Here is a 23,974-nt window from a genome sequence, read left to right as displayed (position 1 = left end):
CTATAATCGCGTTACTAACAGAGAATATCAATAAGCAAAGCTTGTTGAAAATTAATACAAATCCTATGATCAACATATGCTGGCAGGAACTCACCACAGGGGGCAACCTCTGAATTCACGTGCTTGCTGATTGATAAATACTATACTGAGTGAAAAATTACATTGCTCTACACAGGTGCTGCTAGCGAAATTCTCCGACGATTTCTTATGACACGATAATGCACATAACAACTGCGCACCGAATGTCATGATTGTGCCATGAACAAAATAACGATTTTTACTATTACGGTTCATCAGTTTTAACACAGTTTACCGAATCGCAATACATTCAGTGAAAAATGAGACGCACCAGACGATCACATCCACAAAATAATACACTGCTGTATGATATTGCGACAGAAGAATTTGTGATTTCCATCTTCAGAAATCGAAATTGTAATTTAGAACAGTTTGTAAATAAATCAAGACTAGTTGATAAAAATTCATCGGCTACAGAAAAGCAGAAAAAAAAAACACGAAGACTACTACATTCTCGTTAAATGTGACATAGCTTCTACCGCACGCCAACTTTCATGATATGCACGGGCTGTACTTATGTTAAATACAACGTTTTACGTTGAAGTGAAGATTTTGGAGAACGCTGAAGTGGTCGGCCATATTGGAATTTCAAAGAGTACTGGCATTGCCGAATGAAACTGGCGTGCATCAAATATTGACATATGCCTGTGAATATGTCCACTAAATGAGATTTAAGACCCAGTCGTGTAAACACGACAGCGATAAAAGATCTCTGGCAGTGTCGTCTGACAACTGTTGCAGTAGCTGATACAATGACGCTTGTAGCAAAATATAATTGTCACAATGAAAGCTTTACGTATCAAGTGTCAAAATGAATGATGAATATGTCACATCTGAATAAGATAAATATGGCCAAGCATGTCGATTTCGTATTTTTTGGAATACATTAACGACGTGATGGCCGCTAGCAATTCACTGTCGTAACCGCAGTCGGGTTTTTCCATGACAACGCCTGATTGCAGAGTCGTGAAAACGCAATTAGAGCTCCGCAAGGGACTTTCACGAGCATACTTTCATTGATTTGTAAAATAATTACGTCCATTCTGCAGCAACGGCATGCCTGATCATATTTCACAGCCCATTTCCAACCATTTTAATGAATTATGGATACGTTCGCCTAGTGACATAGCCTTGATATTTAATAGGTATGTTTTAAAGTGAATACAAAGTTATGTTGTGTGTGACAGTAAACGGTATTATGATGTCCTTAACCCTTTCGCCATCATATAGTTTGGCCCAAACCGATCGTTATCAAATGAGTTGAACAAGTTAAACTGATTTGTCAGTTTTTAAGAGAACATACAGTTTCGGTCATTCTACATTCAAAGAGCGACTGAAACTTCCGTCTTACACCCAATATTAGAAGAGAACTTAGTTCGGGTAGAGATACTATTCTGAATGCCTGACTGACAATTACAACGCTTGGGATGCAGCACTATTACTATTATTTGGGTCCAAGAACTGTCAGATAACAAAATTTCGCTGCGGCGAATTTCACGGAACAGTTTTGAAACCATGTCGGGTTTTATTCACCATGAACTCTCATGAAGACTATTTACATAGCGATGCTGTTCTTAAGAGGTCACCTGACCTTTATTAAAGTTCCACTTAACGGTCATTAAACTCTATCACGAATATCGATATCAAAGCGCCTGCATGATCAAGAACTATTTCAGACGATGTTAATAAAACGATGCGCCTGCCATTATTATGGCGCAATTTAAACGATTTTGCGTGTGCTATATATACATGATGATTTGAAGAGGGGGTTTACAATATGTATTCAAAGTGAAGGAGCTTGTGTCGATACACACTTGAACTTGTCTGAGCTAATTCTCGATGAAATTGGGCAGAGCATAATTTCTCACAGGGATCAGTAACAATACAACTTGACAACCCCTTGGTAAACGAAACGAACTATCGTCGCCGCCACTTTCACTCCGATAACCAGCGGTTTCCTGTGTACGGATATTGCGACATCAATCATTTACATGCGTCCTTTACGGCACCGTCTCGAGTATTCGACTCGTGTGGGACTTATCTCGATAACAGTTCGCCGGTCATGCTAAATTAATATCTAGCTTTTAAGCGATGAACTGGATCAAAGGGTTTATTTTCTGGTCAAGAAAATCTGTCTGAAAACTTAAATTATTAATCGTAAATCCACTGTTTTACGTGTAAGGCGATAACAGCGTGAATGAGCTGCCATGAATATTCTATGCGATATGGAGCCATTCTATGAGCCTAGTGTTATATATATATATATATATATATATATATATATATATATATATATATATATATATATATATATAATATATATATATATATATATATATAATACTATGAGCCTAGTGATTTATATATATATATATATATATATATATATATATATATATATATATATATATATATATATAACGTAAATTACGTCAATTACAAAGGAATAAAGTAATAATATCTGTTGCTAAAGTTATCTGTAATTAAAGTTTCATGCATCCTGCAATCTTCAGACAAATGAAATTCTGAAGATTGCATGAAACCTCAGTAACAAATATTATTTCTTTGTACTTGAAGTAATTTCTGTTATTATTTGTAACGCTCTGCTTTTATCATCGAGCACTGTAATTTCCCACGAGGACATCTGTATAATTCGACAGACAGACAGACAGACAGACAGACAGACACAGACACAGACACAGACACACACACACACACATATATATATATATATATATATATATATATATATATATATATATATATATGTGTGTGTGTGTGTGTGTGTGTGTGTGTGTGTGTGTGTGTGTTAAAAATTCATAACAAGTAGAAAACAGGACTTAGGCGTTACTAAGAGTTTCACGCTACATTTGTTCTCTGTACCGAACATAAGACGAATATATATATATATATATATATATATATATATATATATATATATATATATATATATATATATATATATATGCGTATGTATATACACATACATACACACATACATTCATTCATACATACAATGAGGCAGACTGACAGACAGAACTGTACAATGAATTCATCATACCTACGTCCTGTTTAAGTATCAATTAATTATTTTTAACCAGCACGACGTCGCTCCAGGTAATCAAGGCTTGTAAACTCTAAGCATCTACTGCAATGGCACCTTTGAGGTGATAATGGTTTCATCCATTCTCATGAATCCATCGCGCTGACGTTATCACATAATCTTAGGTTAGTGGGGCGGCATTTTCACTTCGGGGTCAAAGTTAAACCAATAGATCACGAAGGAAAATACACCAACATGCCTAATCGTCTGGTCGATATTTCAGCAAAAAACTAGCAAAGTGGCCCCTTTAGAGAGCGTTTTGCAATAAAACACACTTTGGTAAAGTACATTTTCCGACCCTCTAGCATTAAACAAATTCGAGTATTGTGCTCCTCTTGAGCAATCGATAACGAAGATCACATTTCATTTCCGCGCTGGCATTGCAAAATACTATGCATACGTCGGTAATATTTCAGTCAAATGAGCTTTTTCTCACGGTGTGATAAAATCCAAGGACTAAGTGGTAAAATGGAAAGACATGTAAAGACTTCTTGTTTGTTTATTTGAATTCACATAGTGTATTCAAAGGCTTACAACAGGTAAATTATGCCAAGCATAGACACAGAAAGAGCCGCCTCTGTAAATTATGTTAACGTTTGTGATCATTGATCACTGCGGCTTGTGAAACCAGACCTTTTAAATTCCAACACTTGTTGCCGGCCATCCACATCTGCAAAGCATTCGTATGGAGCGCGACTACTTAATTGGTTTTTCGTTATTTGGTCTGAAAGCAGATCTTCTGAATCAGTTTTTGTGGTTTTTTCCACAATAGATGAAGTGATCCTTTGTGCAAGAAGGTTGACACACGAACCGCTGATGACGCAATCCTGAACTCCTACAAAAGGTTACGGTTAAAAAGGAAAAGATACACGTGTGAAGCGAAAGAAAGCGCGGGATAAGATTAACGACTAGCTGGTTATAGGGTGTGGCGAGTAGAGATCGTTGCGACGAAAGATGCGCGGCGAAAAGAATGGCGCGCATGCTGGTTCGTGTTGCAGATGTCTGGCCAGGTGCGAGACCCTTGCCATTCGTAACCATGGTGACTTGAGTGCCTGAAGAGATGCGTTGAGGTCATGCGTTGAAGGTGACACTAAAATTCCAACTATGTACTGGACAATTTGTCCTAGGTGTAGGTCATACAGAGTAAGTTTTTTCCAATGAAATGATATGTTTATGTTATCATGCAGAAGGACCAAATTCGCCTTCTCTTATGCCAGAGCCTGTGATACATATTTATACGTAGACGTGTCAGTGAAAAATGTTCAAATATTTACATGCCTTGTCGTCTCCGTCTAGAGGGACCTAAGAAAGCAATCTCATATCAATTATGAATGATGCCAATGCTGCGTAAATTTGCATATTTAATTAACTATGTTCATTAGGAATGCATAAAACCCCATATACATGGAATAGAGGCATGCGCAATCAGCTATTCGGGGAACTACACGTGACGGGTGAAAGTGCTTATGCATCTCCATCATTAGAATGACAAGAGGTACAAGGCCACGTGGACAAATTTAATTCGCAACTGTTTCCTTCAATATCAGATATCTTAATATTCAGTAAAAATTGCATTTCGATCATCGCTTGTGATTAAAGTTCCATAGTTTAAGACTTTTTCTTGTCACGACAAATTACAGCTGCTCCAATCAACCAATAATTATTATAAGAGCGTTTCCGTCTCAATTTTTTACTGGGTACTGACAGTTTACTGTGATCGTTCATATGTAACCATAAGGAAGATAAACCTGTTATTCACTGTTCCACTTCTTTTCTTTGATTTTTTTTATTTTCAGAGGAACGATTCATATAAACAGACTGACCATGGAAGGTATCCAATTAAGAGTCCCATACCGATGCAAGTTTGCATGTAAAAAATATCAAAAGAAAAATCGAAATGAGATACTCATGTTTTGGCAATAATAGCTGATCAAACACTCTATATGTAGTGTTAGCTGACCTTTCATAGGCAGAAAATAGGCTGCACCAATTTATTAGAGGTAGGCTCGGTTTCCGAGATAATAGTCCTTTTCCCTCGGTATATTTCATATACAATTCCGAATGGATGACGCACCTACCTATGGATATTTGTTCTACTCAATGCGAACAAAAGAGCTCGCTTTCTTTGCGGCGCTGAACGCAACTGCTTGGAAGTAGAAAGGGATTTCAGCTTCAATTTGCTAAAGCTGGTGCCGAGTGATTGAATTAAGTTCATCGAGCGCGCTTTCAGCGATATGGCTTTCTCAGAGACATGTTTGCCCGATTTATTTGATAATGTTCTGAAGAGCATCAAACAGAACGCTTAATGGCCGAACAGGGGTCTCTTGAAGCCAACTCTTTGTGGGTTCTTGGATTGTGGTTGCTCTTGAGAGGCTCTGCTTGCTAAGTGAGCGACATTCAAAGTGATTAGCCGAACATTTGATCCTGTCGTTTGCACAGCGATGTCAATAAAACGCGAACAGGGAAAGCTCTAACTGTACGTGTACAAATCAGTGTGTACACTGCACGGTTTAAATATATATAATAGGAGCCGCTTGCGACTTAACGACTACCGGAGTGAAACCGCCGTTTCAATTTTGTTGACATCGTAATACCCATGGCTCGGCCGGGTCACTGGACGCGTTCCAGGAGCCTGAGGTGAAGTCGGGCGGAGAAACCCGATGCGAGCTGACAGGAACAAGAACCCCTCGGGTGAAGCGCTTGTCACTCTATATTTGGATCAAATAAATCATCAGCATTCGTAAGCGAGACACGTAGGTACCCTCCTCGATTTTTCTTTTTCTTTTTTTTGGACACAATACCGCGTCCCAACCAAAGGAGATGTTTTTTTCTTGAAATAAAACGTCGTTTCACTCGAGCGATAAACTGTAAGAGTTCTCTCGATGTGTTTAAATAACGCGGTTTACTGTACACTTCCTCATTTGTTCAGACAAACAACGTCACTTTAAGTAGCGAGTAAACAAACCAGCACTGCTGAAACGGTGCCTTCATATATAAGTCTGATTCGCCAAATTTTCTCTCATATCTGGTTAAGTTAAGGTCAATACAGAGTACGGTTTGTTTGTAGTCGGTACTGTTCAATGACGAATATGCTGTAATTTATGCATCGTCTTGCCACCTGTGTGTTTCTATGCGCTGTTTAAGCAGCACCCTGTGAGCGCTGAGGGACTGTCATACACACTCGAGCCGCAACAACAGCTGCATTGGAGAGAAAATAAACGACAATATCTGCGAATAAAAATAACTTAGACAATAGCCGTTGCGCATACGTTGAAATCTTTCGCCATGCTCCCGCAGTTGACAAGTTATGTGGTAAAAGTGTCATATTTTAAATTTATAGCTGCGATTATATTCATTTACAGGCGAACACTGTTGACGAGGAAGGGGCAATGCGTAATATCAGTGCGTTTAACCGCAACATAAATGCGCCAAAAATTAATATTTTTCTTATTATATATCGTATGACTCGTTTAGCACCATATCGATTTTTGATTGGATTTTCAAGGTAAAGTATTCCAGCCGAACAATGTAAACATGTATCTACGGGGCTAAATATAGATCATTGTGTATATGCGTTTATAGGAGCCATGGTACTTGCAAAAGCCGCCCATTCTGCAGTGAACGCACTGCCTATGGCTTTGTTGGGAATTATAATATTAAATCGAAGGTGATGACGTAGCACGTTGAATCGTTACCTTCTTCGACTGTGAAGAAAACAGAGATGAAAGAATTAAATAAGCGATATTCTTGCATATAAATGTGTCTTGACGATGGTGAATTCAATTTAACGTTGAGCGATGACCAACCTAATTTCATTTGACATTGCTTTCTGCTCAAATACGCACTGTATTTATATGCGAGTTTTCTAACGTTGTTGTATTGCGTCTAATGATAGGGCGTGGCCCCCAAGATCAGACTCCCGCGTTTTGTGTGCAAGGAAGCCATGTTGAAGTCCCTCGCACTTCTACGAGTAAATCTATGCGATATATATGTACTGTACTGTTAAACCAAAATCGCCTAATACTGTATTGGTTTCATTTAATGTACAGTATGCACACGTTCAGTTATTCATTTAAGGGGACTTGTTGTTCATTAATTGAAAGCATTGGCACGTTTAACTACATTATTGTCCCCTTAAGGCTCAGTACGGGTAGTTCTGTTTCCTCGATAGCTTAACAACAAGTATTGAACAGCATGAGAAAATTGCCGATAACACTGGGAATATGCGTTGTTGAATCCGTCTACTTTTACCATTTCCAGAGAATCGAAACAAAAACGTACCCAACAGGTACACACGACTGGAAAAGATAAATTTTATCATTGAGCATTTGATCAAAAAATATGTTCGCGTTAGCCTTGAATCAAAAGGTTACATCACCCCGTTCTCCGGCGATTGAACTCTCGCTTTTGTGCTGCTATTACTTCGATTTTCGACGAAAATCATATCGCGATAATGGTAGCCGCAGCAGTGCGTTAATAGTAATCTCGCAGTATCGCATAAATATTCTCATCTCTGGGGGAGAATCCGGGCAACCTTAAGGGAGCTGGCGCATAGGATCAGACCGAGGCCATACAATAGACAATTCCTTCAGAATATGTTCAATTTATATTTCTCTTTGTGGCCTGCATTTAATATCCTGCGCAGCGGTCGTATAACAAGCAAAGTGGTGAGTGCTATTCTTTCGAGTTGAATAACACAACTGTATGTGTTATTTTTTTATATAGCTACGCGGGAGCTGATATCGATATATTGTCTGACACAATACTCAAATTTGACAGCTATCGCATATCGTTCCAATGTTGTATACCATTCGGATTGTCAGATAGGTATCGGTCGTAAGATATCGAAATTTAATACTCTGCCATTCAGTGACACTATTGTTTTTAGTTGCTGCGTTTGCGGGGTACAGTTTTGCCGAGTGAACCATCAAACATCATTTTTATCATTTCCACTGTAATAAAGGAGACATTTGCTCCAGAATTCAAGTCACGCTAACCGTGCTAAGTGCTCGAACTGAAAGAACAAATAAAGTAAGCGGCGGTCTACTTCTATATATGTATATATGAAAACAAATTAAAGTGTTGGCAATATGGCTGAGCACAAGCAAGGCGTTAGAACATGTCTTGCAGTAAAGATACTGACTGCCATGTTGTGCCATCATTTCAACTTAACACATTCACGATATCCTCACAGGAGGAATGCTCAGCACTTCATACCCTTTACGTCGTTCTTCACACGGCACAATAGAATGACGTCTGAACAATTTCTTCTTCAAAAGTGTGACGCATTTTGTGCGAAGTACGCTTAAATGATACAACAATCAACATATAATTAAAATGACAATGCAACTAATTTTTACTTCTACGTCCCTCAGATCTCTAAGCCTAATTACCGGTCTATGACCTAGCTTTTTCGAAAATGGGAATGGTACGCGACAGACTCGCTTGTATGCGGTACGTGTTTGTCTGTTTCTGTTCCCTGTATATGGTCAAATATGTTGCTTTTGTTCTTTGAGGTTCATCTTCTGAATCCCACCTGTAGCCGATTTGAATGACATATTACAGAGATAACCCGGATGTAGAAGAAATGGCTGACAAGGTCAAAATATGATAATTACATTAACCTCTTGTAGCTTGCAGCGTTTCATTTACTTGAGGTTTTTTTCTTTTTTACAAAAAGGTTATGTGTCGATTTCTAGAGTCTTCTCAGCTACCACAATTCTGGAGCATTTTTGATAGGAAAGGTGTGAAGCGCAGGCTTGTACGCCATGGGAAATAGAACAATTTTCACGTTTTATTATAACTCAGTATATGTTTTAGAAAGCATGAAAACTGGAACCAGCGTAACGATACTAAATTCAGAGATCTGACATGCATGTCGTCCTATCCGTCAATGTTGGATTATTGACAGCACAGGCTTGTGTCAGACAACCCTAAACGGACACTCAGCGCCACGCAAGTTATTAAAAGACCTGCATCAGATGATAAACAGGGACGGGACTATCATTAATCAGACGACGTGACAGCTATACATGATCGACTTGTCGCCGTAACTGCTATTTCCTCGATTAAATGAAACGCACTGAAAAGGCAAGCCAGAGTATGAAGGCGAATCAGGGACCGATTTTACGATCTGGGCTTATACCGGCAAGATGTTTCTCCTAACAATGGACAATCCATCGGGCGATAAAACATCCATGTGTGTGTATTTTTATTGCGAATAACGCATTGGAATGATACAACTGAAAGTGAGTTCTTTTATGAATATTACAGGTGCAGCCCTATTGAAATTAAACTGACACTTCAAAATTAACTGAGTGACATAATATGTTGCAGAATATTAATTACTTTCTTCATTATTCATGCAGCAGGTACGGCAGGATACATTGTTTGACCCAATCATAGACCCCAAGGGGCTATGGCCCAATATTCAAATTAAAAGGGACATTCTAATTTGGAGAACATTCTTACAGTTCAAGGCTGCTAAAATTGTCAATTTAATCTTAATGCGTAGCTATTGACAAGAGTATAATGAACAATACTGACGCAAAAAAGCGACAAGGATTTTTATAGAACCTCTGCGTGGCTTACATTCATCTGCACAGAAAAAACGATGACAGCTGAACGTGTCCACATTTGCAGAATTGTATGCGTAGCTACTGGGCCATTGCTCTGGACGTAATGGGCCTTCCATCAAGTCCAAACTCTAAAAGGGAAAATCTGCAGAAGGAGAAAGTGATCTGTATCCTGTGTGAGCTACCAGTATGATTTATTCGACTCGTGGCAAAGAACACTGTCAGGAATATTACTGAACGCCATTATGCATCGACGTTCTGAGAGGACGTGAAGACGTGTCTAATGAAGGGAATGATATTTATGCGAAGACAAATTTTCTGTATCCACGGGAGCTCGAAAATTAGCAACGGCGGGCGCCTCCCGGATGCGTCGGTTCCGGGGTCAAAATATTCTGTTCGGTCTCATAACCGTTGTACTTTGCATCCAGGGAAATGCTAGGAAAGCAGTACATTATAGGGTAGAACGGCCAAATGTAGTTACGGAAAACGAGATTATGGAATAAAAGGTGTCTCTACACTCACATTACAAGCGGGAAACAGCCACACGCTGTGTGTATAAGAATAAACATAGACAAGTCTTGCTGTAACGGCTATATTCACACGTTAATCTCCAGATTGTACACACCTGTTGTCGACTATTGTACTATATATATGCAATGAAACTGCGGTCTGTTTGAGGTGGCAATTGCGCGTGACGATTTGGTTTGAATTCAAAAAAATTCGGAGAATAAAATCAATATTCTACAAAGAGCTTTGCAGTTTATGCATTAGTTTATATATTCCTGCTTGAATTGCCATGTTCATCACATATGCCGGTACTCTGTGTCAATCGCTAGGCGATATGATAATCTCAAAACGCTTAGCTCAAGGCTCAGCTCATTCTTTGCTAATCTATACAGCTATTGTATACAGATATCTTCCAAATTGCGCAAGTGTTTCTATTAATTGATCGAAATCACGGCAGCCACACAGCTGGTGATAATTTTTGTGTACAGATCCTGTTCATCAAATATGTTTATTGTCTATACGTGTTGTGTGCTCATAGTTAAGTTAAACCTCTTTGATATTCCGTGATTCTGGGATTACAAAGGCGGTGCACTACATGATAACCTCGGGATACCGCGTATTGCATGAAGGGAAAATCCTATAATCGAGCTCACCGTGTAATCACACGCACGCACAAACTTGAGCCATAATACATCGTGGCCTTATTTGTTATGAGCTGCCTTGGCCAATGATTGCCTGAATCCATTTGAGACCGTGGCATTTATATGCTAAACACCCAGTTGCCCCCAGTACTCTCGCTACCTGTCTGTTGACGTGTCGGATATTCAAGCATTGGTGTATAGGTCTTTGTAACTTACTAATCCCCTAAAACATTTTCTTTTCCGATTAATCCGGCGAGGGAATTACGTGTGCCTTTACAATCGCATACCGTCAGCATCACGAGCCAAACTGACAACAGCGTAGACAGTGTCTTATTTGAATTTTGAGGCAAACAAGAATTTCGGAAGGCCATTAGCTAATTAAGGAGTTAACCAATTATCTCTCTCCCCGTTCCGTGTCATGTCATGTCAGGCTGCTACTAAACTGTCCGAATTTTACGATTACACGACATAGGCAAAACATTCGAATCGTTCAATTGAAAGAAGGTGATTTTATGGTGTTTGGAAGTAATATCGTTTCTTGCAGTTTTCCATAAAATAACAACGCAACACACATATCCATCATTTTTCCTCGTTTACTCATAAGAGGCTGCCTGTGGATATCGAAAAGTAGGATAATTTCCGAGGGTTTTTTTTTCTTATTTCCGGAGCACGCCAGCTTTCGACGTTCTGTGGCGGAGTTTAATAACTCTATTGACTTCGGTGACCTCTACACGAGGATTACATTTTAATCATGACGATGGTCGCAGAAAACGAGAGTCGTTCCAGCGCTTATTGTCTGCTCCTAATCCGTGTATCATTCTGCGTACCACGGTGATATAACTAAACGCCTCGGGAAATATGTATCTGCTACCTTCATTATTGCTCATAACGGCATTGAACAAGTTTTCATTGTGCATCGCGGTATTTGAATAAGTTCCGTCGCACAGCCTTTGTTCAAATTTGAACAAACCATTTCATCTCAAAATGTCAAAGAATGTTTTTGTCGATCTGAATGACTTAATATTTGCCGAAGTGATTTCACATTATCAAAGTAGATTAATATATCCCACATAACTGGCGCAGCTATATGTAAATACATTGCATTCTTTCGTTCTTTGAATTGTTAATGTAAGTCTTCCTTCCGTTTGAAATACACATCACTTAACGTGCGATAGGAATATTTTTATCAGATATCAAACATGTTTCAGGTTTTCGCCAATAGCAATGACTTCTAAGACACTATAAAAATTGATCAATATATGCCCCAGAACAACGACTCTTTTCCTGAATATCCCTACGCTTCCCCTGGTCTATTCTAAAATTTATGAGGGAGTTTATCAAAAAACTTACCCTACCGAAGACACAAAACTCGTTGCACTATTAAAGATATTAATCAACAAATAACCCAATTGGAGCACCGTGCTACTCGTTTTCATTTCACGAATTGACCTTAGTCACGTTAGCGGGCACAAGTCTCGTATTTCACGTGATGAGACATAAAACATGACAGAGAATATGATCAGCATAAATCATGTCCGGTGCGCTAGTGATAATGTTTCGGGAGACAGCGAGACAACAGGGACTGGTTTAGCTGCCTACATCTTTCATACATGTGAGACTGTGGTCCCCACGAAGAATTCTACTTTTGTGATGCGCAAAAAAAAATCCAGGGCAGAGAATGAGTTGCCTGGTCGTGGATATACTGAGTATTTCCGATGAGCTTGGGTGAATCTCTGTGGAAATACAATGAACGGCAATATCTGAGAATAAAGCCGAAGACCAGTGAGACGCTTTGTAAAGGAAGACCTTCACGTAAACATTTGATTGATGAAAAAAGCCCACCTAACTTTCTCAATATTTACATTGTTGTTATTGTTCAGAATGTGCCTGAAAGATGTTTACTATGCGACCAAAATAACGATGATCGCTGGGTTCACGTTTTAATCATTCCGCAGACACCTATGGAGCGTCATAGGCCGCCGCGCACATTTCTGTCGACGACTGGAGGCAAACGGTGACAGTTTAGCCTAGAAGCTCAGCTACAGTGACTGTTTCGCATTTTTGCGACCAACTTTTCCCCGATCTTTCGCCTGTGTACGGCTCAACACCGATTGGAAAGGTTACGTGGTCAAAACGGTTGACATTATTGACTCGCCTACGTACATGTACATACCAACAAACATACGTTACTAAAAGAGCGCCCATATGTTAGCTGTGGGCACAAAAAATAATTCTATGCTATCTAATGAAAAGATCATACTGTTCTATGCGATATTCCCTCGATGGCCAATACTGTAGGTAGGCAAATACTAACTATCGAAGAATAGTTTCTTGTTGTTTCTCGAAATCCAAAACAGGTTTGAACGAGAGTGTCCTTACGAATGTGACACTCAAACCTCTGGGGAACATTCTAAATGGCAGGATAACAAATCGGCACTTTGATTCCATTTTAGCACACTCCTTTTTAATATCAAATGACGATACTTATACGATCAGTTATGAGAGTATGATCAATTTCATGTCAAAATTGTTTCAGACTAAACTATGTGTGTTCCCTGTACTACGCTCGCTCTGAAGGGAGTTGTCCGTTTGGAACTATATTTTTATGTTTGCACTTCTGCTCGCTCTTCCTAAATAAAATTGGAAATGCTTTGTACATTCACGGTATATTTTGAGAGTGCGGACAGAAAGTTAATGGTCTGGTATATTTGAAGTAGGTTGGTTGGGTTAACCGGAAATCTTTTTATTTCACCTACTATGCCATTGTCAGTGAATATTTGAGGTAAATTTGAAATTTCCTCTGCATTGATAGAAAATGACAGACTCTTATCTTTCGTCTCATTGAGCAACTGCATTTAAAAAGTATACCTCTATTACATAAACGTTTCTGACAGCCTCGACAAAGTGCGACGCCATCTTTCAATACGTGCAGGGCGCGAACGATGACAACAACAGGACTCACAGTGCGATAGAATAGAGCGCGGGAAAGCGATAGTCAGAAATTTACAGCTAACGATATCAGATGGATCTAAAATGCAAACTATAGAATGGCTCCCGCAGCTGGGGACGCATTATCACATGAAAGCGAAACTCGCTTCACAGCAGAGATTAAGCCCATATTCCGCGCAACGCAGCGGATATAGTCACATCTAACCACTACAAAATGCCAACCTCTGTTTTTCTTCCATCAAATTAGTATTAACATAGCGGTATTAAAAAACTTGATATTCGATCCTTTGGCAATAAAATATGGATATGACGCTCGCGGTGCGTCGGGGAACATTGAGATGACATGTATGGTCGTTAAATGTGAAAATATTCAAACGTGTACTTGGCATTTTTACTTTGAAGCCCGTTAGACTGTTGACTGTGATTCGGTAAACGTTTGCCCAAGGACGGAAAAGTCAAGCACCTCGTACAGACCAAGGCCACAATTCAATGTGATAAAATCAATCGAAATATTGCGATCATTTGTTCCGTGATGGGGAGGTCAACGACACCATATCAACAATTATGAGGAGGAACGAATGCAAACAAATATTGACCCTCGGGCTATTTATAATTCGACCAGTAACAAAGGCTGGCCATGCAAAAAGGTTTCCTGTCTGCCTCGCACCTCTGAAAGCAGTGGTCACATGGCAGTACAGTTCTATCGCCCTGTAAACAGAATGTGTACACTCCCTACGACATCATGTTTACAAACAATTCAAATATCATTTTCAAGGTGCTCTAGACGGTAGATAATATCGGACAAAGTTTTTAGAGGTATCATGAAGAACGTAGCCTTCGTGCTGACAAAACTGGCGGGAAAATGACCCAAGGGTATAAAAGATGACATTTCTTGAGGCAATAATGAAAGCAAATGATTAGAAGTGCGTTGAACTTACTGATGTACAATGGGGCAGCTCTGCTGGAGATATTATCATCGATGTACGCGACGCCTAGCGTGATGACAGGAGTGGATCCCATACCAACAAGTAGTTGTCCGAGTGCTAGCATAAGGTAGTAAAAGAACGTCATATCCTTTTTCCCGAACAACATTGGTGAGTCGGACTCGCACCGGTCGAATTCGGGCTCCTCTGCGGTTGCATTGCACAGCCTCTCACGGTAGTTGAACTTGTAGATGTCAAGCGACGCGTCAGAGCCCTTCGAGCCGGACGGGCGCGGGCTGTAGGAGTCGCTGAGGAAATGCGGCAAGATGGTCACCGCGCAGCCGACGACGATGAAGCACGCGCCCGTGGCGATCCACTTGGGCCGGTGGCTCTGCGACTTGCCGCCCCAGAAGGAGACGACGACGACGGCGACGAGGCTGCCCACTTCGTACATGCTGGCGAGAATGCCGACTTCTGTCGTGAAGAGGTCGAAGCGTCTTTCGATTGTGGTGATCATGCTAGCCATGAACCCGGCCAGATATGTTTGGAGAAGCAGCAGAGCACATACCATGAAGAGGAAATATTTCGAGTTCGCCAGCCTCTGCACACACCCACAGGTACAACAACATATACCACATTTATGATCCCTGCCCAAATCGTCAGAATCGTTACTGCCCTCACTAATATGCACAACGACATTAGTTTTAGGTGCTTGCTGGACGCCCTGATCGCTTTCCTGTTTGCCATCTTCACCTGTTACTCCAATAGATGTTATGTTGTCCCTGCTCGCGTTACTCTTGCTTTCCGCATCTAGTTTGTCCTCCTTCTTTTCCTGACTGAGGCTAGATCTACTTCCTGAAACACCTGCATGAGTTAGACTGGGCACACTGCCGTTCTGGTGGGTTAGGCTGTCGTGCGAGGAACTGTGCCTACCCTCTGGCTCCAGCCGCGACAACCCTCCGCCTTCGTTGCCGTTTTCCATATCCACTTCGGACGGCGATCTCGGTGCTCTTGTGCCGGACACTGTGCCTTCCATAATGTCTTGCAGAACGTTCGTCGAGCCCGCTCTGGACGGCGTACGACTGCCACTGCGAACAGCCTCAGCCGATTGCACACTGCGTTGTGAACCGTTTATGCTTGGGCGACTTTCACTGCCTCTCGATATACGCGATCTCGAGGGACTGCGAAATTCGGACTCCGACACCGGTTGATCATCGTATCGGGAGGGGATGTTGCCCGCGCTGCGACGGTTCCTCTCCGGGGAACGGGGAGTGCTACTCGCCGGATATGAACGCCTTTTCGCAGAATCACTCAAGGGAAGAAGGGGGACGTTGAAGATCCCGTCGCTCAAACTTAAGTCGGGAGTCGCGGAGCGTGGAGGGGACGATGCAGTCAGATCTACCCCCTGCTCTCTGTCGTCAAAGCTTCCCCTACTTCCTGTTCTGGACGAGCTCCCACTATGATGATGATAACCAGTCACGTGATCGGACAATGAGCCAGCGCTACTGAGCGAGCTGATATCAGGGCTACTTCTATGATTAGCATAATATTCGTCTATGCAATAACTGCTACTGTCTGAACTGGAGAATGACATTGTAGCATACTGTTGTCTATTATCCTACCAGTTTTTCAAAGCTCGACGCCTTCTTCTCTTAGAACGCAACCGGCAAATGAAATTATCTCCAAACTCTCACGATTGCGGGTAAATCGCTCACAACGTTCAGGATAATTATTTTTCAAGTTTGGTTGCAGGCAAATATGTCGCGGCGGAAACACACATCGCTGATTCCGTTGCTATGGTGATGCACTCATCATACACTTATCTTTCAAAGCGATCCGTGGCTTTGCCTGGAAGGAAGACAAGAATTGACACGATAATAGAATTGCGTTTATTGCATCGTAGGTTACAAGCAACATGGCGTATTTGTAAGTGCGAGGCAAAAATCTTAACAACATTAGTCAAGAACAAAAGAGGTCGCTCATGAATATAGTTGCGAGGCGGTTTTAAACGATTATTCCTGGGCGAAAAAAATGACTCAGAAATGTAAAATATTGCGTTGTGTCGTAAATTCAACTTGACATTTTGTTTTTGAACCCGGCGACACAGAATTACTATGACATCCCTAGACATGTAATTATTCAGAGATGATAACTGTTTAACAGTCTGTATTTAGAGCGATCAGAGGAGACATGTTACGTAATTTAAACGGTGAAAACATATTATTCATTACCTTGACGCTTGTAATGCATAATTTAATCCGATACTATTTTGTACGTTTGAACTTGGACACAGACAACGTGAAAATAGGAAAATATTGTAAACCAGCGAAGGCATGTCCGGTTGAAATAGCGCTGAGGGGAAGGCAATGCATCATAACTAATGATTATCTAACCCTGCTGACCCGTGTTTTCAATTTATTATTATCTACCATCAAAGCAATATAACAAGCCTCGTGGCCAATTGTATAGAATCAGCGACACAATCGGCAGAGCTCTGTCGTTTTGAATCTAGCTACGATGGTAAAACATTCAACAGCGATGTAAATAACAAACAATTATTTGTGAGGCTTTTGTCCGCAGATAGCTGCTGGACGCGAAAAAAAAAAACGCTCGTAAAATTTGACAATCGGTCAATCGTAACGTTAACATCAGCCGAGGGAATCGATTCTCGAGTTCGCTTTTGTATTTTGAACGGGTTAAGGCAAATAGTCGGTGTTTAAACTGTGGGAAAGTGTCTGGGTTTCTATTCAACGCTCTCAAAGAGAGCCACTGTGGTACGACATATCTGCAATACTCTTTCCCGTATCATGTTGCTTGTTTATATCAGTCAGTCAGTGCGGGACATCATTTCTTCTTTACAAGTCTCCATCATTCTCGTGTATGTATGTATGTATGTATGTATGTATGTATGTATGTATGTATGTATGTATGTATGTATGTATGTATGTATGTATCTATCTATCTATCTATCTATCTATCTATCTATCTATCTATCTATCTATCTATCTATCTATCTATGTATCTATCTATGTATCTATCTATGTATCTATGTGTGTAGATATGTACAGTATGGAGGGTATATCTGTCTACATTAATGTGTGTGCGTATGCACTGATACATACATGCATGCATGCATTCATGCATACAACATACATACATACATACATACATACATACATACATACATACATACATACATACATACATACATACATACATACATACATACATACATACATACATACATACATACATACATACATACATACATACATACATACATACATACATACATGTTAAGGTGTATGTTGCTAGTAAACGCACACTTAGCTTTTGCGCCGTTTTCTGCACATCGTAACTTCTACTCCTTGCTCATTTTCACAATAATTGCGTTCCCTTTTGCCTACTAGCGATTAAAGGAGTGATAGAGCTTGACCTTCTCGTAAATATCGATGTCAGTATAGAAGTAGTAAATTAAATTCCTAATTTTCCTTCACGCTTGGAAGCAGATGATTAGCACGAATTTCATATCAAATTACCTTTTGCCACGTTTCTGAAATTTAGAGCGCCCAAAAAATCGATTACGTGTAGCTGATACAAAATATAGTATCAAACCATAGTTGCATTTTGTTTTGTTTGAATTAGCGCCACTATTTCTGCATAGAGCAGCGTTGAGGTACGGAGGATCCAAATATTTTTCGTAGAAATGGGTTATATTTCTAACATACTAACTGATCCCCTCCGATATCGCGAGCAACAGATCAGGGTCACTAAGTTTCTCTATCATTCACTAATTTGTTTATTTACTTATTTTATTTATTGGTTTATTCAATTATTCGTCCTTTCATAATTCATTTGTTCATTTAGCTAAACTTCATCCATATATCATCGGCTCCGTGCTTCACAGCTGCAGTGCCGCAAAGTGCCCTACAGCAAGTAAACAGCGTTGTCCTCGAACTTGTTGGAGTCGGTTATCGACCCGGGCACAGACACACGTGTCACGTGCAGTGCAGCGCACTTACCACGTGACTTTAGTACAGCATACTGAACGCACTTATTTCGTCAACAATGGGTATGGGTGCCATGCCAGAGCTCAGAGTCGACTAGTGCGGGTTCACTGACTATATTACGAAAGGGGAACAGGATATAAATTTCAATACCAAGATGATTCTATATTTAGCTAATGTATTTCAATGCACCAATTGAAATCAATATTAAAGATTACCTGCTGCCCTTCTTCAAGTATTCCATATTTTTAAAATTCAGATTTTGTGAATTTTTAGTCCCGACTTAAACTAAGTTGTCAACAATGACACTGCGCAGTGCATATGTTTGTTTGTTTGTTTGTTTGTTTGTTTGTTTGTTTGTTTACTGTAATAATAATCTGTATTTCAACATTTTTTAGGAAAAAGGTAAAGGACATTTACTTGTTTTATGGTAAAAAATAAACGTATCACGTGTTAAAGCTATTGTCTTTTTAATTTGCATATTTAAAACATATGCTGCCTGTATTTTTGCTATATACCTCTTCGCTTTCACCAGACTTTCAACGTAGTTTTGAGCACAGTCCCTCTAGTAGAGGGGATAGAGGGACTGTGTTTTGAGCATCAAGCAACAATACGTCGCTCTTTCTAGCCAATGCACTCCGGTGCGCATTTCACTGTCCAGATGTTAGTCAATATACTTTGACCTCATGGCCTACAGTGAGTCAAAGTTCATGGCCTTGTGAACTTAGCAGACGCGGATAGGACGGGAGCGACATACTAATTTGCTTTTATTTATACACGCTTTTTTTCAAGCGTTGATATAAGTGTGAGAAGAAAGACATAAGGCCTCTTGTGCTACTGTTCGATGCAACGGTTTCAGTAATTGAAACTGAATGGCAAATTCTGTTATCAATTTTGTCAAACCAAAGAGGTGTTTCAACTTTGTTCTGTGTGAGAAATAACTAACACAAGCCATTTTCGCATCAAAGAAACGATTATTTCTGTAACAGGGTGTCCTTCTATCTGCGTATTTGTGCAAAAACAAAAACTCGGAAAACTGCTGACAAGTTCATGGGTATGGTGTTACGATGGTGAAACGTTTAAATCTGCGATGTCTATGGTTTATTTCCGCCGTCGCGGCATGGGCACTTTAACTACATCGTCAGTCACATAATGTGTCAATTTACAGTCGATAGTCCCTTCTGTCCTCATTATCTAAACTACAAACGTAGTCAAGTGTCGCGCATAGGTATATATTACTATTTTTACCCACGGTGTATAAAGTGAAGTTAATGGCCGGAAATGTGTTCAATTGTCCGGTTAGCCCAACGAATCCCCTGGCTTAGATGTTGACCATGGGCTTTCAAGAAGGAATGATAAGGATTCTTACATATGTATATTTTTCCTGTTCGATTTTTCATCTTCAAAAATTTAAAAAAATTGTATTACTGATTTGCAATACCACAAATACTGTTTTTCCCCACATTTTCGAATTTGTTCTAATTGACCCTTTTGTGAATTATGTTTCTCAGAACGGTGTCATGGCTGCAAATATCTGTTCAAACGTTTTCACCCTGCAAAATGTTCTATCCCTTTTTTACAACCCCTTCCGAGATCAAACGATCCATCCCTGAACTGAATCACTGAAAAGCCACTCTGATAAAGTCACGCCACAAACAATGGCCCACCATCCATGCCGTCACCGAAACAAAAGAACCCAACTGATTGTAATTTAGTTTCGACTTTCCCATGTGAAACAAAACGTACCGAGCAATGTTGAACAATGGTCGTTTTCCTCTCTGCAGCGTGTAGACATTTGTAAAATATGCAACTGTTCCACCACAGCATGTACCGACACATTGTATTGCCGTATCAAAACCTGTGTGAGCCTTTCATTTACTTTACTGGACATTTCACCACCACGGTGTCACGTTGTGGAGAAAAGGCGAACGGGACACATATATCTCTTTTGAATAAAAGTAAAATTGTCTCAAAACCTGCCGTGACATGTTTTATCGGGTTATTGCTCTTCTTTCTTACCGTGAGCTTTAGAAAAGAGTAAACATTAAGGCAAGGTCGGGGAGCTTGTAACGGTCACGTGACACGGGTTTGCTTGGCTTGAAACAGAGTACAAGTGTTGTTTTCTTTAAGTGTACACATGTTAGGGCGTCCTTTTCACATGCAGAGAGAGGTTACAACACGGCTTCACCTCAGAGTCAATGATCTCCCTTTCATAGTCTTGGCAATCTTTAGAACCAGTGCATGACATGCTAATACGGGCAATTGAATTGTGCTCTACATTGCATTGCTGCTATTGTCTCTGTGTTACTCTGTTTTGGTTTGTTTGTGAGCTGGTTTGTTTGTCCGTTTGTGATGTCGATAATTCATTGTACTTTGAATAGGCGGACGTTTGCCGGTCGCTGAAACTGATCATTAATTAAGGACAAACACCGAGCCAAAATCTTTGGATGAAAAGTAAAAGAGAACCCGGAGATTGTGATCTGTGTTGAGTACGACTTTCGAAGTATTGAACTGGGACGAGGGTCAAACTATGGAAGCAGTGCACAGAGCAATGACCTCAGTATGGGAAACCGCAAACATATTTAAATTCCAAACGAGAGGAGGAGACCTTTCGTCATTGCCAATACAGGGAAGGCCATGCAAATATGTCTTGGAAAACCGCAGATTTTGTCAACATGGCTTCAGCGGTGAATGTCACGTTCAGATAACAAAAAGTGAATGAACTCCGTAGGGAACCCTTGCATAATTGCCAATACTTTAAACCGCGGAGATGACGGCAAACAAAAGGTATTTTGAATGAATGCGGTTTACCAAAGAGGTCCGGTTCTCTTGTTTTTGTTTTGTGTAAGTTCTTCAAAGCGTAGCGGTGATAGCAACCTTTCTGAGGGCCAGTGCACGTGTTTGACAACGGAATATTGAAATACTAAGAAATAAAAGCCCTTCTTTGCCTGTTGTTGTCTAACCTTGTCTTGACATTTTTTTCAGTAACATTTACAGAACGGATTTGAAATAAAAAGTGACCATGGCAAGCCTTAACACTTCAGTCTTGTGCAAACACAATATCCGATAGTTGAGAACAGCCTTTATTGCCATATTCACACCACCTGACCAACCAATGGAAGTTATTCAGTGCCTAGTACGTTGGCAGTCAACGTTTAACGGTAAATTATTGAACGTCACAGCGATGGGATACACGATCAAAGAGGAAAGTATAAAAGTTAGAAAAAAAATACACAATTTGCTGTTTTTCATCGATTTTTCAGTTTTTTTTGTCTGTGCATTGACTGCAATCTGACTAAAAGGTACGATGGCAGTTGGACAAGCTGAGCTTGATCTTTAAATCTTTGCATAAAAGTGAGCTCAGTTCTAAAATTTAAGTAAAAAATTTAAAAATTTGGAAAAAAATACATAATTTGCATTTTTCAATCGATTCTTTAACTGTTTTTGTCTAAGCGTTGACTGCAATCTGACTGTAAAATACCAGGACGGTTTCAAAGCGGCTGTATGAGCCAAGCTTGATATTCAAAGCTTTGCGTAAAGTGGTGAGTTCAGGAGTTTCTGAAGTTAATGAACCACCCCTGCCCCCAACACGTAAACACAAAGTACTCTCATCGATGCATGTGAGAAGGCCTTCTGGCCAGTTGAGTTCAGTCAGAGGCGGCGGCGGCCAGTCCTTGGAACCCCTGCTGAATAATGACGCTTCAGCTGTTGTCCATCGAAAGTCGTCAATCTTTTCGCTTCTATTTCGGTTTTGTCACTGACCCTTTTTTCACTGACTCCAAAAAGGGGAACCTTACAAAAGGGGAATCGACTGTCATCGTTGGAGCGGGACCAAGGTGACGCCCCCTGTGGGCGATTTGACAGCCTGTCATTAAAGACCTTACAAAACGCTTACTTTTGATTGATTGCGTTATTAGGGCTATATAAGTTTGCTCTTGGAGCATGTGGTCGAGGAAGGACATGGGGAACTGAAATCAGTTTGTTAGTCGGTTCCATCTTTGTATACACAAGTTTTATTTTTTTTTCTCCCTTGACAAAGCATATACGTAGCCCTAAGCTGGCTTTCGGCCATTGTTAAAGCGACGCTCAAGTAAATGCAAGGGATCGATATCGTCTATGGCTGCTATAAGTGACACTGAAAGGTAACAAGTTTCATTCGGGAAGGATTTTCGACAACGTTATTTTGAGGTGTTTCTGCTGCCGACAAATGATTTTTGTGGGGGGGGGGGACGACATAGCAGACGAGTTCTTACAGGGTAGTTCATGTCCAAATGTTGTGCTTGCAACATTCGGTCTCGCATGCAAATTTGTCTGCGTCCCATCTTGGCATCCCGACTACGATTAAAATCTTCCTATTATCCCATTGGCGAAATAAATAGGCGAGTTTCGAACTGTTTAAACTACCGCTGCGAATAGGATCACGAGGCCATGGGTATTGAGAAAAAAAACTGTTGAAGATGAACAGACTAACTGTTTTGCACGCCAATTCAGTGTCGCAGAACAAAAGAAATCAACAGACCCTTTCTTTTGACAGCTTTTCAAAGCCAAATTCATCCAGTTCATTTTGCTTGTGACCTAGTCAAAATCTCAAGTGTTCGCGTTGTGTGTGGCAAACCTTAACATACATGTACCCACCTTGTTGATAGTGTTTGGCTATGATGGCTTTGGGAGACCCATTCACCAGTCAGATAAACGTACGGAAAAAAACTTTTCCCACGCCGTGGCGCTACCAGTGTTACGCACAGTAGTGTTCTTGGACACTATCTGGGATCGTGGGTTGTCAACAACGTTCAGACACCATTTCAATTTGCATGACAATAGATAGATCTGTCAGACAATAATGGAGGAAAGGCACACAGTGGTAATAGCTTGCTTACATAAGAGTGTATTTGAGCCACAGTTATATGAAAAGTGTCAATCGATTGTTTTGTATTTGCGGCGTATAGAATTGCTAAAACAACAATAATAACGTAACACGGAAGCCAGGCCTTGCTCCCTGAGCCGGAAGACCTTGCGTCAAAAATGACTGCCCTCTTGCCCTGAACCAGCTGTTGCGACCGATGAAAATCTCGCATCACAGCAACCTATTAGGAATGATAGTAACAAAGTGTCCTGCCATCCGACTTCCGTTGTGGTCGTGTCTGTGAACGTGATTGATAGATGACGGGTGCCCGGATGAAATATTACCAGG

General features: G+C 40.4%; 1 protein-coding gene across 1 annotated transcript in view; it reads right to left on the bottom strand.

The window, feature by feature from the left end:
- The window catches only part of LOC139115815 (solute carrier organic anion transporter family member 3A1-like), a 37,911-nt gene extending 14,353 nt beyond the window's left edge, over positions 1-23,558 (bottom strand). The window contains exons 1-2 of the mRNA XM_070678188.1: positions 23,419-23,558; positions 14,792-16,624 (exon numbers count right to left, since the gene is read on the bottom strand). Coding sequence (XP_070534289.1) covers positions 14,792-16,370 — 1,579 coding nt within the window. The 5' untranslated portion in view covers positions 16,371-16,624; positions 23,419-23,558. The remainder of the gene's footprint in view (positions 1-14,791; positions 16,625-23,418) is intronic.
- Positions 23,559-23,974: the final 416 nt, after the last annotated feature.

Source organism: Ptychodera flava, chromosome 17, assembly GCF_041260155.1.
Source record: "Ptychodera flava strain L36383 chromosome 17, AS_Pfla_20210202, whole genome shotgun sequence".
NCBI classification, from domain to species: Eukaryota; Metazoa; Hemichordata; class Enteropneusta; family Ptychoderidae; genus Ptychodera; species Ptychodera flava.
This window is presented reverse-complemented; position numbering and strand designations above follow the sequence as displayed.